The sequence below is a fragment of the Sardina pilchardus genome, chromosome 9 (assembly GCF_963854185.1).
Source record: "Sardina pilchardus chromosome 9, fSarPil1.1, whole genome shotgun sequence".
Taxonomy (NCBI): domain Eukaryota; kingdom Metazoa; phylum Chordata; class Actinopteri; order Clupeiformes; family Clupeidae; genus Sardina; species Sardina pilchardus.
In genome coordinates this window covers 33,551,442-33,570,349 of record NC_085002.1, presented here as the reverse complement: position 1 = coordinate 33,570,349, position 18,908 = coordinate 33,551,442, and the positions used below count along the sequence as shown (strand labels likewise).

Genomic DNA, 18,908 nt, shown 5'->3' with positions numbered 1-18,908 from the left:
AGCATTACATGACGCCATAAATACAACTTGATATTTAAAAAAATCGGCGTAATAGAACATTTACTTGGCGCACGTCAAAATGTTGTCGGGTCTAACTTAAGATCAGCGTGACAACACGATTTTTCCCTGGTCTGGCAAGGCTTGCGTGCTGTGCTTGGTGACACATTTTGAACGGCTTAGGAGAAAATTGCAATGTTTCATTTGTCCTCCGTTTCATTCGTCACGGCGCTCCCCTACTATTAAAGCTTATTCAAACTGTCAAAAGTGCACTTTTTGGCCTTTGACCTATGCACAAAGAAAGTCGATTTTGACAATGTTCCGCCACTTGGATTTTCATGGACTTTTACTATGTGATACGGGAAGGTTTCAGGAACTAAATACAGCAAAAATCATTTCTGTTGCAATTAGTTTTGGGTTGGGTGTTTTTTTTTCTCCTGGACTATCACTCACAAACTCACAGTCCAAAGCTTCATAGTAGAGCGGATAACCGCGAAAATCGATCACTTTGCGATAAAAGCATCAAATTTGGTATGAAGGCTTACAAAGGGGGTCTGATCGGATTTAGGACCGTAGGCGCTCAAAATTTGACCCCTGGGGGTCATGGCGGCCATTTTTCAAAATGGCCGCCGAATATGAATTTCGCAATGGGAAAATGGATTGAAAGGGGCCAGAAACATGAAATGCAATAACATATTTCACCATAAATGCATATAAATATAAGGACACTTTCCCATAGAAGGTCTTTAAACTTTAAAATGTAAGATATATTTTAAAATTGGCTCCTTTAATACTAAATATGGGTTAATGAATTATCTGTAAATTCATGTTATGTGATTTTTATAGACAACACAATTACAAGTGATACAGAGCTGATCTTTGTCTGGTCTCTACCAAAGCAATTCACCAATGGTGATACAAAAGGTCAACTGTTTTCAAACAGCTGACATGGAAAGAGACACGCAAGCTAATCCACCACGGCAAGGTGCCAGCTCATTAGGATTAGAGGTTTTTTTATAGAAGTTTTTTTAAGGAGTTTTTTTCTTTTTTTCTTTTTTTTTTCTTTTTTATAGGCCTGCATAACAAGACACAGAACAAAGAACCAGTAGTTCAACTCTTCAGCAGTTGAGCTTTGAATATTAACACCAAACAAGATTTGATTAATAACATATAAATTCCATGCTGATTTCAATGACCACTTTTCTGTCGGTCAAGAAGCAAAAAAGCGATTACCACCGCTTTACACTCTCTGACATTCTCCCTCACATAAACATAAAGCAGTACACTGCAGTGATGCTGCTCTGCATTTGCATTGCTTAATACAACCTTTTGTACATTTGCAGGCAATAAGCTCATAACAGGCTTTGGATGCTTCAGCAAGTGAGGTCCAGTATGGTTCAAAACTGCCATCCTCTGTTTTGACCCACCCCCATTTAGATGGACAAGGCAAATGGGGAGAAGGCAGTAATACTTGGCCCCAAACATGACCACCCTGATATGTTGCCCTTTTCACATGCTGTTCAAGAGCTGCACTTGTTGGTGGAATTCGGCGAACACTGTGCCTTTTAGAAAAAAGCTTTTTTCTAGCTGTGTTCACGCTCTCACATGTACTGGTTCTGTCATACAGCAGAACTGTGAACCTTTCAATTGTCTCTGATATATGTGAGGGAATATCAGATGGAGGAGCACAGCTCAATTCCAACAATGCCGGAGTAAGTTCGGGGAGGACTTTCCATGTTGCCCATGCTGTTTTTTTCCCATAACCAACAAAGCTAGACACTGAGTCACAACCAGTCAAAGCATGGAACATTGGAAGTGCACGTGCCTTCTCAGGACCAAGGCTGTGTGCAATTTCATGTGCTGCAATGTGCCTAAAATTCTTCCCTGTTCCAATTGCAACCCAGAGTTCAGTGTCACCAAGCCTTTGCACCACAGAAACTGCCAGCACTACGACATCTGTATCAACAGTTCGGATCATGATCTTTTGATGGCCATTCTGCGCAGCATGAGATGCATGCAAAATCATCCTGCTATCTGCTTCCTCATGGTTGCATGGAGATAAAGAACATATGTCAGACAGCTGTGGCTTGCAGAGGATGTTATCTGCCTGAGTAATGACAAGTTGCTTCTCTCCATGGTCAAATGACTTAAACAAGATGTCTGAAAGGTATTGAAAAAGATCTGAAAAAAGATTTTATTTTGATCCACCCTTAGAAAGTTCTGCCAGTTCGCTGGCAAAGGTGCTTCAGAACATACACGCCTGCGGATCCCTTTACCACGCTTTGCTCTTGCAGTGCCTTTGATGGAGTCTGCAAAGTACCTGTCCCAAACCAAGTCAAGACGACTTGATTTTTGATGGCACAAGGACATATAAGGAAGGAACACTTGATGGGCATACTCTGCAAATTTTCTTGAGCCCGTAGGCTTGAGCATTTGTATAATTGCTGCTCCATCAAGGATAACACATGAGACATTGGGAGCCTCTAACTTGGGAGGACAACTCTCTTCAAGATTAAACAGGAGGTCACTCTTGGCACACTGGCTGAGCTTGCCATTATCAGAGAAAGCAGGAGGGCAGGGCTGGTTTTCATGACGGAAGAACTCCTCAAGATTCCCATCCCTGTTCTGGCAACCTATGTAAAGCCTTGAAAAGAGTTCCATGTCATTTCTTAGAGTCACTAATCTTTTCTGGCTGTTGCTTGGAGTTTTCATTGAACTTGTTCGGAAGACCTTCAATTTATTGTGACCAATTGGATCATAAATGGATTTTGTTCTATTCACTAGGCGATCAAGTGTAAATGTCTTGAATTGATCTTGTCCAATTTGATGAACATTCTGCACAGTCTTTACCGCACAAGGGTCAGCTATTTCTTTTGAATCAAGCACAATGATATCCCTGCTATCCTCTTCAAATGGGTTCCCAAGTTCTTGAATCACCTTTACAAGGCACTGAACATCCCTAGCAAATTTCACTTGGACACTTGGACTTTGATCATGGTGATGCCTAATTCTGTCCATAGGGCCACTCTGATGTGCCTCTTCAAATTCTTGGATAACCCTAGCCACTTCAGGCCCAGCAACCATCCACCGCCGCAGTGCACTAGGATTGTCTAGCAAGCCAACGGCTCCACCATCCCCCTTCACACGAGCATTATTTTGCTCATGGGCTTGATCGATGGGAATTGCAGAGAACACTCTCTTTGTCTTCTGCACAACAAAATTGCCAGCCAAGAACTCCTTGTAAACTTGTGGATGCTTGGTAGGGAGTTCTGCCATGTCCCTCAAATGTACCGGAATCCATCTGGCATAATTGGTATGATCAAGGGCGAAAAACCATGGTGTGAGATCAGTCAAGGCATCAAGATACATGTTAAAAGAGCCTAGCCGCAGAGACCTTACAAAGATCAAATAAGACAGCTCAAGCTCCATTACTGTGGCCCAATACTGAAACTGTGGGACTGTGTCTTTTTGCCTCTTGCACCATTCATCAAAGCTCAGCACATCACTGGAGGAATGCATATTCATGTAATTATCATATGCAGCATGTTGCAAAATGTACAATGCAGCCACTGTTACTTGGTGGGCTCTCTTTGTTCGAGCAACATGGGCCACTTTTAAGAAAGAATCTGCTGTGCCTATTGTGGTAATGTCTGCTTGAACAAGAGCCTCTACCCAACCACTTCCTTGCAGCCAGTCCCCTAAAGTCCTCAAGAATGCCATCTCAATGTGGAGACCCCCAAAAAGAATCACAATTTCAGCATATCTATCTGGCCACGTCCACTGTATTTGCTTGGCCAAGGCAAATAGTGGCTGGTCAAAGGCAATCACAGGGGTTTGTTCTGGATGCAAATGATTAATTGCATTTCTGATGACATCCATGGAGTGCCTGATCATTGCAACTGTGTGTGCATTCTCAAGGAAAAGAGGTAATAGTGAGTTAATGCATGTGGCATCAATGTCCAATGACTGCTGACTTGCATGGTATGCAGCCCATGACAAATCATTAAGATCTCCAGCTTTGTCACTTGTTGATCTGACATATTCTAGCCATTTGCTCTCCTGCTTAATATACCCATCATTATGCCTGCTCAAGGACTGAACATGGGATGGTGGTACAGATGAGGTCTTAATGTTGCAGTTGACAGGGAAGACATCTGTATAGTTTTGAGGCAAAGGGTGGATTGTTTTTGAGCCATGATCTGGCTTATGAGATGAAACAATGTTTCGACTCACTCCTTCCCTCTCTGAAGACAGATGTTGAAAGAGGGAGATGGAGGTTCCGTGAAAAGAATTCTTAGCTGTTGTTGAAGATGGATTATGATCAACATTATCAACAGCCGCAGTTGTGAATACATTACCTCGCATCATTGGTGGACAGACCACATTTTCATCTCTGTAAAGACTACATACACGGTTTCCCAACTCTGCTGACAAACTGAGGACACGATCGTATGCAATGCATACTCCCAAGTGAGAGAGCTTGTCAATCAATTCCCTCTTGCGTGTGTGTGCATGCAACATAAGCCCAATGTACATGGGAGTGGCTGTCTCCTGTGCACCGCTATGCCTAACAGCTACACCAGTCCGTCTCTTAACACTGTTAAATTTCATCATATGGGCAATAGTCAGCGCAGCTGGAGTATTCTCCTCCATTTGATCTTTAATACTCGGCCCTTGAAGAATCATGTTTACCAGTGTCAAAAGCAATGGAGATGTAGAATTCTCAAGGCATTCCTCTGAGAACCCAGTGAATGGTTTTGAATCCCTAAACATTTGACGTCGAACAATTTTTGCTGCTCTTGCTAAATGCACTGCATCCTGGTCATTATCCAGCTCACATGCCTTCGTGAAAGCAGCACCAATGTCATCATCAAAAACCAACAGAACATCCCGCCCTCTCTTCTGGGCACACATAGATGTAAACTGAGCCAACAGCCTTTCCTTGAGTCTTGTACTTGACAGCCGAGAAGTTAATGGAACACCAAGCTGTTCCATTCTAGATGTGCACAGCTGAGTAAGCTCTGACAGTTTGAAGACTGGTGCTGTGGCTGCATCTATTCTCACTTCTTCTATGTACATGACAAGTTCTGCAAAGACCATACTAGATACATCTGGTCCTAACTGCTCTTCACCTGGTGAAGTATCCTTGGTTTGGGATCGAGCTCTATTGTACAAAGAGGCCAAACATTTGGAATGATACTTGGCCTCTAAAGCCACCATGTCACCTCCACTGAGCTGTGCCAGAAGCTTGGTGTCATTGACGGCAACGGCACACTTTCGAACTTTTTCATCAATTTGAAATGTAGCAGCCTCATGAAGTCTCTCACTACCTGCAGGTTCTCCGCAAAAGAAACATTTAGTCTTATCGATGTCATCACTGAATGAGGATCTTAAACTAACTTTTATTCGTTTTGCAGTGTCATGCTCATCAGTTGCAGAAGTTCTCTTCTCAGCTCTCTGTAGCATTTGATTGTTGTATCTAAGGCGACATGTATTGTGATATTTTGCATTGTTCTTAATAAATGTGGCCTCTATACCTTGCCCTTCATCCAACCGTGCAATCTGTAGAGATATGGGGAGTTGTTTAAGTTCATCAAATTTTAATAGATTCTCTGCCAGATTTTTGTAACGTTCAGTATTGACCTGCCCTTGACAATTTGATGGGCATCTGAGTGGCTCTTGAGTATTCTTCTGACAAATGAAACACAATTCCCAGTCAGTTATTTGTGTTGGGGGATCAGTATATCCAGGATTAAATAATTTGAAGGTTTTAGCCATTGCATTGGATCACAGTAGTTCTTGTGTAGCGGTCTTGCAGTTAAGTTTTTCTTATGAAGTGGAACTGTATTTGAGGTCTACTACTAACTTAAAAGATGTGTGCTAATAACTAAAAATATTGGCCACTCTATTTCCCTTAACTGGCAAAGATTAAGTTGAATGACTATTTGTGGTAATCATGCTAATCGTGCTAATTTAATCACAGTAGTTCTTGTGTAGTGGTCTTGTAGTTTTGGCTTTTCTTAAGACGTGGAACTGTATTTGAGGTCTACTACTAACTTAAAAGATGTGTGCGAATAACTTAAAAAAAGCTACTCTATTTCACTTAACTTGCACAAAAAAAGATTACATCGATTGTCTAATTGTGGTAATCATGTTAATCGTGCTAATTTACGTTCTTCTTGCGAAACTCAGTCTACAATGTGATGTGTAGGCCTACCAAATCACATGCCAATAATCCAGCAGGACTCACCAGTTCCTACAATTAATATTTCAAGTCAAGGTGAGAGCATTTGGAGAGCAAAATTTTTTTTTTTTTATCTGATTAGCTTTGGGTATGAACTAGCCGTCCAAGAGCACAATGAAATAGGCCTACATAGGTTATATGCAGCTATTTGAATTGTTGTTGAAATGAACTAGTTTAGATAACCATGAATGAAATTCTGTGGAAATGTACACCTACTTTATTTCACAGAATCCTAACTCTAAATTCATGCAGCTTAAAATCTATTTTATGTTATATTTGCCTGTCTTGAGTTATGTTACTTGCATCATTAGCCTACACTATTTTTACTGAGTAACAGTGAGAAACACATTCAACTGACTTTGCCTTTATCTCACTTGTAGTCAAGAGTAAAACATCCCACCCTAGATTTTATACAGAATAATATTCAACTGTGGTCACCACAATATGAAACCTGAATGAGGACTGAAGGAGGAGTCACTGACAATCTACCAAGTAAAAATGATGCGTATTAGATATGCACACAATTTAATATTAAATGTTTAGCCTAAAAAAAGTACATCATTTCTGATAGATGTCATCATAACCTATTTTCCTTTTTGTTTGAAAATGAACTGGATTGATTAATGATCACATGTGCAACTTTTTAAAAATGACATTATGAAATCCATATTTGGCAGCCATTTTTAATTGTTTTTCAAACATATTTCATATTTTAAAGTTTAAAGACTTTCTATGTGAAAGTGTGCTCATACTTATATGTATTTAAGATGAAATGTGTTATTGCATTTTATGTTTCTGGCAGCTTTTAATCCATTTTCCCATTACGAAATCCATATTCGGCGGCCATTTTGAAAAATGGCCGCCATGGCCCCCAGGGGTCAAATTTTGAGCGCCTACGCAGAGGCGATTCTAGAGTCTGTGGGGGCCCTAAGCAAAAAATCCTAGGGGGCCCTACTTACACAACCCCCCCCCCCCAAAAAAAAAACTTGTTTTTAACATGTTGCTAGCCCTATGCCAAGCATTTATCATTCATTGCAAGTGCCATTCACACATGCTACATACTGTTTTTTTTTTTCAGCACAGTCTAGGCTACCCAGATCTGCCACAATATCATGCATAAATACTTGCATTGATTTATTTTAGATTTTTAAATAATACAAATTCAAAAAGCAGGCTACTATACAAATTCTTACATTTTGACGTGTATCTCACCACAGCAAGCAGCTCGACATGACTTGGTTGTATAGGCCTGACTGCTCTGTAAATGGCAAGAACCATGATGGAGGGATACGGGTAGCAATTTACAGAAATATGTGGTGTGTCCAGAAATAAGCTGATCTGACCTGACTTGTTTGCGTTGTAGCACACATGACGTGCACACATGATGATTCTCTATAATATTTATTTTACTGCATTGCAATGAACAAAGTAAAGGCAAAAAAAGTGTTTATTTGTCAAACAAATGTGGATGCAATATGAGTCTTGAATTGGATACCATACAGGAGTTTGCTATAGCGTATAGGATCTCAAAACCGTATGCTATTATGAACGTGCCTTGCCATAGAGAAACACATGATAACGTTGGATTATGAACAGCTATTATCGCACACAAAAACATAGGGTAAGTGGAGCTAAATGAAGTTATTATTCTGCTGTCACTTGGTCTGTTTTATAACTTAAAAGGTTGTATTTGGTATCTGTGTGGATAGCTCTAGCTCTCCTCTTTCATCTGACATGCGTGTCATCTTTCTGATCGCGATTTCACGAGTAAATCAAACGAGAGCTAGTATATTACATTATTTGTCAATTCGTCTGTTTTTATAACACAAAAGGATCGATGTATTTGGTATCAATGGAAAGCTGTTTCCCCTCTTTAATCTGATATGCGAGTTTGCCAGTAATTCAAGCGAGACTGGATGTGCGGGTGTATGCAGAGCAATAGCCTATAGACTGTAAATATGATATACTTTGATTTAACTTCATGACTTTCATACTTGATCATACAGACAAGTGCCTAGTCTCGTTGGAAAGCCCCGCTTCTGCTCTTTCGTGCAATACAGGTCTCATCTCGCTGCGACTAATAATTGCGGAGCAATGTAACAGTGAAGAATGGGTGTGTTTTTTTGATGCACTTTGCGCTAGTCGGGCTCAATATGTGTGGATTGTTTGCACTCTTTTGGACACAGATCCACTGTTTATAAGCCGATAGCATACATGTAGGCTACTATTTGTAAGACAGGACAGGACAGGAGCACACAAAATCACGTAACCCACCATTCAATCTCTATTGACGAAATTCTCGCTTGTCGCACCAGTAATGCTCTGAGGTCTCGGGGCCCCCTAACGGCTCGGGGCTCCAAGCAGTTGCTTGCCATGCCTGTCGGCAAGGTGCGCCCCTGCGCCTACGGTCCTAAATCTGATCAGACCCCCTTTGTGAGCCTTCATACCAAATTTCATGCTTTTATCACAAAGTGATCGATTTAGTCAGGGAGCCATGGGGTCAGACCTGGCTTTGTCGGTTAAAGTTTTTTTTTTTGCAGAATCTAGTAGACTAGGGGTACCTCTTTAAGATTTAAGAGGGTGCCCGGTGATATCCCTTGGGCAATTTCGTATATTAAGCCTTTCTTGTCCAATGTGTTGACTATAAGGCGGATATACTACAGATGAATAGGGTAAAAAAATTAACAAGCAGATATCACTATGAAACTTCACCAGTTGATTACTTAGATCAATATGAAAAATAAATGTATTACAAGTTTTCTGAAATGTAATGTTTGAATATGCAAATTAGGTATGATGTAATTAAATATGCGCTGATTTGCATAAACGTAAAAAGATCAAATCTGAACATTGGATAAAGCCAGTTTCAATTTTTTTCTTTTCATTTTGTTGACATAAGAGATGAAAAGTATTTTAGAGAGGGAATTATGGATATCTCATTTAGTTATTCAGTAAATCAGAAAATACTATACCAGCCTTTAAAAAATCCATTTTCGCCATGTTTTTTGGAATAAAATGTAATGTAAATCAGGCTAAGAATAATATATCAACAAACCCCTCTGCAAAAACCTTCTAAACATGGTTAGGTATAAGACTGAAAAGTTTGGTGTATGTAGATGCTTGTGAAGTGGAGATTTTGTTCTCCGAGTGAGAGAGGAAACTCATCCATATCCGCCTTATATTCAACACATTGGACAAGAAAGGCTTAATATACAACATTGCCCAAGGGATATCACCGGGCACCCTCTTAAATCTTAAAGAGGTACACCTACTCTACTAGATTCAGCAAAAAAAAAACCTTTAACCGACAAAAGTGAAGTGTTCCTTTAAGGTTCTCGTGAGCTTTTGGCAGACCAGACCAGTCACTATAAGCCATGGGGTCAGGTTGCAACCAACCCAGGTCAGACCTGGTTTTGTTGGTTAAAGTTTTTTTTTTTGCTGAATCTAGTAGAGTAGGTGTACCTCTTTAAGATTTAAGAGGGTGCCCGGTGATATCCCTTGGGCAATTTTGTATATTAAGCCTTTCTTGTCCAATGTGTTGAATATAAGGCGGATATGGATGAGTTTCCTCTCTCACTCGGAGAACAAAATCTCCACTTCACAAGCATCTACATACACCAAACTTTTCAGTCTTATACCTAACCATGTTTAGAAGGATTTTGCAGAGGGGTTTGTTGATATATGATTCTTAGCCTGATTTACATGACATTTTATTCCAAAAAACATGGCGAAAATGGATTTTTTAAAGGCTGGTATAGTATTTTCTGATTTACTGAATAACTAAATGAGATATCCATAATTCCCTCTCTAAAATACTTTTCATCTCTTATGTCAACAAAATGAAAAGAAAAAAATTGAACTGGCTTTGTCCAATGTTCAGATTTGATCTTTTTACGTTTATGCAAATCAGTGCATATTTAATTACATCATACCTAATTTGCATATTCAAACATTAAATTTCAGAAAACTTGTAATACATTTATTTTTCATATTGATCTAAGTAATCAACTGGTGAAGTTTCATAGTGATATCTGCTTGTTAATTTTTTTACCCTATTCACCTGTAGTATATCCGCCTTATAGTCAACACATTGGACAAGAAAGGCTTAATATACGAAATTGCCCAAGGGATATCACCGGGCACCCTCTTAAATCTTAAAGAGGTACCCCTAGTCTACTAGATTCTGCAAAAAAAAAAAACTTTAACGGACAAAGCCAGGTTCACCTAAATTATGGCATTTGGCTCCCGGACTAATTCTGGTGAAAATCTGCGCTTAGCCGCCCCACTATCACAGGCGGTGCTGATCGTGCTGATATGATGTTTTTAGAGTGTACTGTTCCTTTAAAATATGGCGTGCTCCGTGGTCATGCTGGCTTCAAACAGCAACGTTAAAGTTAAAATCAACTGACGTTGCGATGAAATCGCGTATCCAAAACACACACAAGGAATGCCATCAAACAGAAAGTGTTTCTGTATTAAGACGGTATGTTTCTACTTTTGCTCGTAAATAGATAAGGCATCCCACGGTTTGTCATAAGACAGACTGACAACGCATCTTATTGAACATAATGGTGTGTAGCCTACCGTGCCTTTTCTTAATTTAGCTAGCGATACTTTAGCTATCTTTGACTGACCGTTAACGTTATCGATAATGGACAGCTTGGACAACTCTGGGACAATTAGCTGTAGTAGCGCTCTATGGTCTTTGGTTGTAACCATGTAAAACAATGACATGGGCAGTGTTATGTGGCGCTGGGGTTCATTAATAGGCTAACTCTGGTGCTGGTGCTGATGTTACTGTAGGTGGGGACAGGACAAGACTAGCTATACCGTCAAACGTGTTTACCCCAGTTACAGTCAGTGGTTTACCCATATCGCCAATACATTTTGGATTCGTGAAAAACGAAGACAGCACTGTGGTAGGGCCTAGATCAAATGTTCTCGAAGTATTTGCATTTGAGCCGTTGGTTGCAGTGACATTCACTAATTTCGTCACATTTTAGAGTAAGACCTTGGTCCATTAGCCTGACTCTCGCCAGACCCTTGTAGTTCCGCCATGCTCCACCAGAGGCGTTTCGCTGAAATACGTATTTCAAATACAAAATACTATTTTGTAATTTGCATTTTATTGAGATGATGCAAATGCCTTTGTATTTTGTATCAAAATACTTCAGCGTTGTGTATGTTTGTATTTTCAAAATACTGTAAAATACTTTGTGAGACGCTGTGATGACATCTATCTAACTATCTATATACACTACACTATATTGCCAAAAGTATTGGGTCACTTGCCTTGACTCAAATATGAACTTAGGTGACCTCCCATTCTTAATCCATTGGGTTTAATATGATGTCGGTCCACTCTTTGCAGTGTTTATGGGATTTTTTGACCATTCATTTGTGCATGGTCACACACAGATGTTGGACTGGCTCTGTCTCTGCTCTAATCTCTGCCCAAAGGTGTTCTATTGGGTTAAGGTACTGCACTCTGTGGAGGCCAGTCACGTTCATCCACACCAAACTCTGTCTTTACGGACCTTGCGTTGTGCACTGCTGCACAGTCATGGACTCTTGGTTTTTCTCAAATGCTAAAACACATTTCACAAACGTTTCCTCCATGTTCCCCAATGTCTAAACACAACACCCTTTTCTAAAGCTACATAAGCACAACCACACCTTCTCACTTCAAAACTCAAACTTTCACACCAAAAGAGCTGCTCGAAGCTTTCAAAAATGTAAACACTATACACATCATTACACACTACAGCAAAACAATTGAAAACACAATGCTCAATTTGTGAGAAGGTTCTTTGTTTCATAACTGCCAATGCATAGAGTAACGGATCTTCTTAGATCTCTGCAGAGGATTAGGTATTCGAAGAGTTCTTTTCCAAAACGCTATATCCACCATTTTACTAATGAATTTTCATAAATATCTGTTTTAGATTTTGTTCTTCTAGTAATCTCATTGAAACTGTATTGGGTTATGTTTAGTTACAGTAATTTATCTTTACTCAATAAAAACAAAACAACTGCATTTTTATTACCTGAAACACACAATTACTGTAAATACAGTAACATGATTTGTTTCAGTACAGTAATGTCTATAAAATGGATTTATAGCGTTTTGGAAAAGAGCTCTTCATTTAGAGTTGTGAGTTTCATATGAAGAGTACAAGTTCTCCAAGAGTACAGTTCTCCAAGTACTAGCCTGGCAAGCCAAACTACACAGAAATGTATAGGCAAAAATATTTTTGGCCACTAGGGTGCATCTAGATTTCTAGGCTATCCAAGTACACTACTGTAACACAACTCAAAACGCAAAAAACAGAATCTATTGCACACAACAGTACTCTTGAAAATGTGATCAGGGTGTGAAATTATTTTATTTTCTTCGTTCACACCACACACACACACACACACACCACAGTCACTGTGCGCATTAGCAACAAGTGTCTTCATTTTTGAGTCGTTGTGTGTAATGAATGACGCCAGGTGTGTTCATTGTGTTCAGTTATTGCTGACTGTGGCAAGCATTTTGCATCACATGAGCTTTCATTTGAGAATATGTTTTGCAACATGTGTTTTAGCAAGGAAAAATGTGCTTAGATTTATGAGAACAGAGGATTGTGTTTTGAGAATTGTGTCTTCATGTGAAATGTGTTTATGGTATTGAAAAATTGTGGCTAGATTTAGTAAATGTGTTTAGACAACTGGTCATTTGGTTTAGAGGATTGGCTTTTGTGTTTTAGCATTTGAGAAAAACTGTAATAATTAGATGTTATGCTCATTTTTGTAGGCTGCACCTCACCGGCAAGCACGCACGCAAATGCTGGTTTTGCACATGTACAATATAGGCTAATTGGCCAGGCTATATAATAGGCTTAGGACTGTATTTTGCCTTTGTGCAACTTTAGTTGTGCTCAATCTAAATTATTGTCAGTAGATAGGTCATATTACCAAATGTCGAACCTCGAAAATTATTTAGGATATAGACTACCATGGTCTACCATAGTCTACCATGGCAAACATAGTTGAAACGTTCGCTCTAAGCTTATGTATTTCCAATCGGCTTTCACAATCAGCTACACAGCTGCACCGATGATCACCATGAAAACTTGCAATGTCTATACAGAACTGCTTTCACTTCCCAGAGTCGCCAACGCAACATGCACAACAATTTACCGATATTTAGCAAACACGTTTCCAGCTCTCAAAACCGATGAGGTCCAGATCTCAGTGACCTCATAGCTGCCTACAGCCATGCATAGTAAGCCTAATGATAGCCTAATAGTTATGACATTCATAGCCTATTAATGACCTCATGTCGGAATGGCACGTTGTTTGAAAAAAAAAAAGTTAAATAGGCCTACCGCCGAGTGGGGATATGTCGGAATGAACAGCGGATACCAGCTGGGATGTAAAACATTCGAAAACTCTGCAACTGCAATCTGACATGCCGAGCGTCTGTTCAATACGAAAGAAGACTTTACTTAGCCTATATATTTCTTGTAACGAAACGTGAAGAAAAAATACTAGGACTGACCATCTCGTTTCTCCGCGTTTCCCCAAATCTGATTTGACAATTAAGCTGATTCGGGAGAAGCAGCGGACAGGAGCGCCACCACAAGCAAGCACTTCTAGCCCAAATTAACATGGCAACGTTGCCTATGACTAAAGTGTCTAAGTAGGCTAGTCCTACTAATATTACATTTGATTGGTAGCATGTTTGTAGCGCGCCAGTTTACCCATCCCCTACATCAAAACAGCTTAGAATCAATCAAAGAATCAGCTGTGTCGGCGTTAGGCTGTAGGCGATTTTCTATAACCATTTTCATTCATTTCAACAATGGTTTATTGAAACAGTCATCACCTTCATTTTAATGATTAAATGAGATTAGAGATGCACCGATTGCAATTTTTTGGCCGATTCCGATTTCCGATTTTTCATCGAGTTTGACCGGCCGATACCGATTTTAGCCGATTCCGATTTAATTTCTTCTAACCACTTTACAGCACAAACAAAGAGTTATTTTCTAGCCTATATTTTCTTTAATACAACATGTTAGAAATGTAATCAACTTATCAATGGCTGGTAGAAAAATGTGAATAGACAGATTCTTCTTCAAGTCTTCTTCAGCTGCAGTAATCCCAGTGTGGGACATTCATTTCACACATGGGTCATTCCACGCCAAATCAACCAGAGCCCACGCACTTGCGTCTCAAAAAAATCTGAAAAAAAATACCATGTGTGCCTATGTTACCCAGGAGACACTCTGAAAATGTTTTTGTGCTAAGATCAATACTTTTCAAGTAACAGCCAGTTTTACAGGGGGAGGGGGGTGTCAAATTTGTTCTACCTCTTTTTTTTGTCAAAGTTCACAAGCTCATTGCTCAAGAACTAGAATCTGTAGGAGGCTCAAATTTTGCAGGCTGGTGCATAAATAGGAATAGTATGCAGTAAAATCACCACGAGTAGTCTGGATGATCCTGCATGGTCATAGCAGTCCCTCAAAGTTGATCAAAATGTTATTGGAGTTCTTGGCTGGGCTCTGTTTAGGCTTACAGAAGACATATTTTTACTCAACATAGGCTCTTGATTTTTTTCTCTTATTGAGATCAGTAGAAACACTTTCCGAAAAAGCAATGAAGAGAAAAGAAAATCCATCAGGGACTGAACAGCAGACCTCACAAGTTTGAAAAATAATTTTGGATCTCATATTCAGAGCACCCTAACACCTTGTGGGAATATACAAAGATTTTTTTGATATTTTTTTCGTTAATCTGCATTACCTCTTCTTTTTAAAAACACCAATTTGACTTGTCTTATGCAAATCTTTCTTTTTCATTTTCCACCCTAAACATGGACAAAATGCACCATTGAGATCAATATGTTTTGTCCCCACCCGGCAATTTCAGTGATTCAGTGATTTTAGTGGCACCTAGTGGTTACTCTATACAAAACAAATCTCTCAATAGATCTCTATGGTGCATTTTGCCCTTGTTCAGGGTGGGAAATGAAAAAGAAAGATTTGCATAAGACAAGTCAAATTGGTGTTTTTAAAAAGAAGAGGTAATGCAGATTATAGAAAAAAATATAAAAAAAATCTTTGTATATTCCCACAATGTGTTAGGGTGCTCTGAATATGAGATCCAAATTTATTTTTCAAACTTGTGAGGTCTGCTGTTCAGTCCCTGATGGATTTTCTTTTTTCTTCATTGCTTTTTCGGAGAGTGTTTCTACTTATCTCAATAAGAAAAAAACCCCAAGAGTCTATGTTGAGTAAAAATGTGTCTTCTGAAGGCCTAAACAGAACCCTGCCAAAAACTCCAATAACATTTTGATCAACTTTGAGGGACTGCTATGACCATGCAGGATCATCCAGACTACTTGTGGTGATTTTACTGCATACTATTCCTATTTATGCACCAGCCTGCAAAATTTGAGCCTCCTACAGATTCCAGTTCTTGAGCAATGAGCTTGTGAACTTTGACAAAAAAAAGAGGCAGAACAAATTTGACACCCCCCTCCCCCTGTAAAACTGGCTGTTACTTGAAAAGTATTGATCTTAGCACAAAAACATTTTACAGAGTGTCTCCTGGGTAACATAGGCACACATGGTATTTTTTTCAGATTTTTTTGAGACGCAAGTGCGTGGGCTCTGGTTGATTTGGCGTGGAATGACCCACATGTAGAAATGCACTAGGAACACTTTCTTTCTTCTCACATCCATATGCAATATCCTAGGGATGCACCGATCCGATATTTGGATCGGATATCGGCCCCGATATGAACAAAATAGCTGGATCGGGGATCGGAAAAAATGAGCCGATCCATGGGCCGATCCGAATTTAATATAGTCTCAAAAAAAGTCTGAGCCATGATGCGCAACCAGCCATTAGCGCCGCTATAGCAGCAGCTCACTGCTGCGGGTTAGAGTGTGCCTCACCTCACTGTGTGCTCTGAGTGTCTAAATTCATGGATGGGATAAATAGGCTATAGCAAATTTATGTCATAGGATCAAAAGAATATCTATACTAACCACCACTTGTCATAGATTCATTACGATCTTCATGCGTTTTGTTGCATTTAGGCAACACGTTTAATGTGTAACAGTCAACACAAAATAGGCTAGCCTACAAACTAAACACATTGTCATTTTCATCTCATCTGTATAAACTGTTCTTGGTATAAAGACATGCAAATGTTCACGTTGGCTGTTAAAAACGTATCATTTATTAGATAAAACGTACAACTTCTACCGTTTAGGCTACCATTCAAACTCCGTGTGAACTAATTAGTTTATCGTGGGGAAACTGCGGGACCGTACCACTATGAGTAAATAGAGGGGTTTCGCGGGTGACACCATTTTGGCAGGGGTGTTTCAATGTATGTCACTAATAATGGATTTTTATCTGCAAAATTGTTTTTTGTTAGATTTATTATTTAGTAATAACTGTGAACTTGAATTTGAATGCTGTTCCAAGTTGCTGCTGGTGTAGGCTACAACTGTTTATTTTTAATACTAGTAGGCTAATATAATCAATAATGATGATAATAATAATAATAATAATAATAATAATAATAATACATTACCTTTATATCTAAGTGTTCTTTTGTTAGAGTTTTTAAGGAAAGTAATCTTAGTAATCTAAAACCTTAGTTAGGGAAAGAATGAAGAATGAAGTCAAGCCTGATGCCTTTAGTCTTTTCCACATGGTGAGGTATACAGTTTATTAATTAACAATGGTATCGGATCGGTATCGGATATCGACCGATACGCAGAGCCCAGGCATCGGTATCGGTATCGGGACTGAAAAAGTCGGATCGGTGCATCCCTACAATATCCAACTGTAAATATCTTCAGAATAGCCTACTGATAACTGAAGTTAGTGCTACATAGGCTGAGATGTTGGAAAATGACAACCAAAAAAACTAATTTTGAGAAGCCTTGAAATTAACACAGCAAATGACATACATTCTCAGTCCACACTCTTCTTTGAACTTTCGCGATTGCTTGCGGATACTAAGGAAGTGTCCATATTTGGATGGCATAACGTCATGCAGGAGATCGAAACACAGCTTTCCAACGACACCACGCATGATATGTTTTGTATCACGGTCGCGGTAGGCTAGTTTATGACACGTTAGAATGCTAACTTTTGGCGAATTTAGAAGAAATATACAGGCGTGATCAGACAAAAGGTAATGAAATAAACCTCTAAATGTGTAAATCGGACTTAGTTGTTGTAGTAGTGTGAAAGAATACATGATAAGTTGGCAAACCGAAGCAAAACTATGTTTATTCCTGCCGTGTCTCGCCTTAAGTTGAGTAAAGGCTATGTCGCTGCTTATTGATAGCGCTTGTGGTTCAGCTGTGGGCACGCAATTAGCGGCAAGGACGGGCTTTGATGAGCGCTGTAACCTGAAGTGACAGCTTAGTATAGTAAACTCCACGCTATATGGCAAAGCACAGCGTTCGCTGCATAGAAAAACTCAGTATTAGCGCTTTATCCAGCCCTGACTGTTGGCCTAGCTTCATCAAACTTTGCAAACTCAGCTGTGTGAGTGTGATGTTGTTACACAGGGTTTCCCGCAGCGCTTTCCTGCTAAGGCGGCCGCCTTAACAACACAGGGCCGCCGCCTTAACTAGCGTCTTCAATAAATAAATAAATAAGTAAATATATTATGTATAGTGATATTCGCCGTATTACTCTGTCATGTTTTCACCCTGTCATTCCAAACCGTAGCCGCTAGTCTCCCTTATCTGTAGAACGCATAACAAAAAAATCAACTTTTTCAAATCGAGTTGGCCTATGCGCACAGGCGACGCGCTAATTCAGCATGAGTAGATTTGATATCAGGTGCCACTGCCACGCATATCTCAGAGTGACTGTGAACACAAATAGCCTAAACCTAGCTAGATTTGACGACTCTCACAGGAATGGTTCTCCGTTGAATCTACCAAATGTATGGGATGAGCGGCGCATAACACTTGAGCGCTTTATCTTTTTTTCTCGTCTAATGCATAGCCCACTGCATCTTGTAATTTGTTGTGACAAACACTTGTGCCATCTAGCCTACAGCTAACAACAACTTGTGACGGCTATTCATTCACGTGTTGTAAAATACTGAAATTGTCTGAGGTTTACACAGGCTAGTTTAAACTTCAAACTGTAGCCTCTTGTCTCCCATGCCAGTTTCATTCATCCCGACCGGGCGGGACGGGGACGCACGTTTCGGTTTTGCTGAAATAACTCCTGAATGTTTTTGTTCAGAGCTGAACATGCAACTGTAGGCTATTTGACAGATGACAGATTTGGTTGCTAGTGACAAAATATTAGCGTTCAATGCGGTACGATCTAATTATGTTTTAAAAAGCATTAAAAACGTTCTGGCTCTCTTAGGCTATAGCAACAGCCACGCACAATATACAGCTTCAATCAAAGAATTGCAGCTTTAGGCTACTATATAGGCCTACTTACGCTATATAAATAAAAGTACCTTACCTTTTACCTTACCTCACAATTCACTAACTTTACCATACAGTCGCAATGTTACATTGTCATACAGTTTCATCTTTATTTCATGGTATATTCTAAAATATCCACCATTACAAATATTCTTGGTTTTAATAGAATATTATAATATTGACTGGCTTTAAAA

General features: G+C 39.5%; 1 protein-coding gene across 2 annotated transcripts in view; it reads left to right on the top strand.

Moving 5' to 3' along the window:
- Positions 1-10,605: 10,605 nt before the first annotated feature.
- Positions 10,606-18,908, top strand: part of nicn1 (nicolin 1) — a 124,931-nt gene continuing 116,628 nt past the window's right edge. The window contains exon 1 of one of the 2 annotated variants that reach the window (XM_062544840.1): positions 10,606-10,724. In XM_062544840.1, the coding sequence (XP_062400824.1) occupies positions 10,657-10,724 (68 nt within the window). In that variant the 5' untranslated portion in view covers positions 10,606-10,656. The remainder of the gene's footprint in view (positions 10,725-18,908) is intronic. The other variant, XM_062544838.1, reaches the window with a different exon arrangement.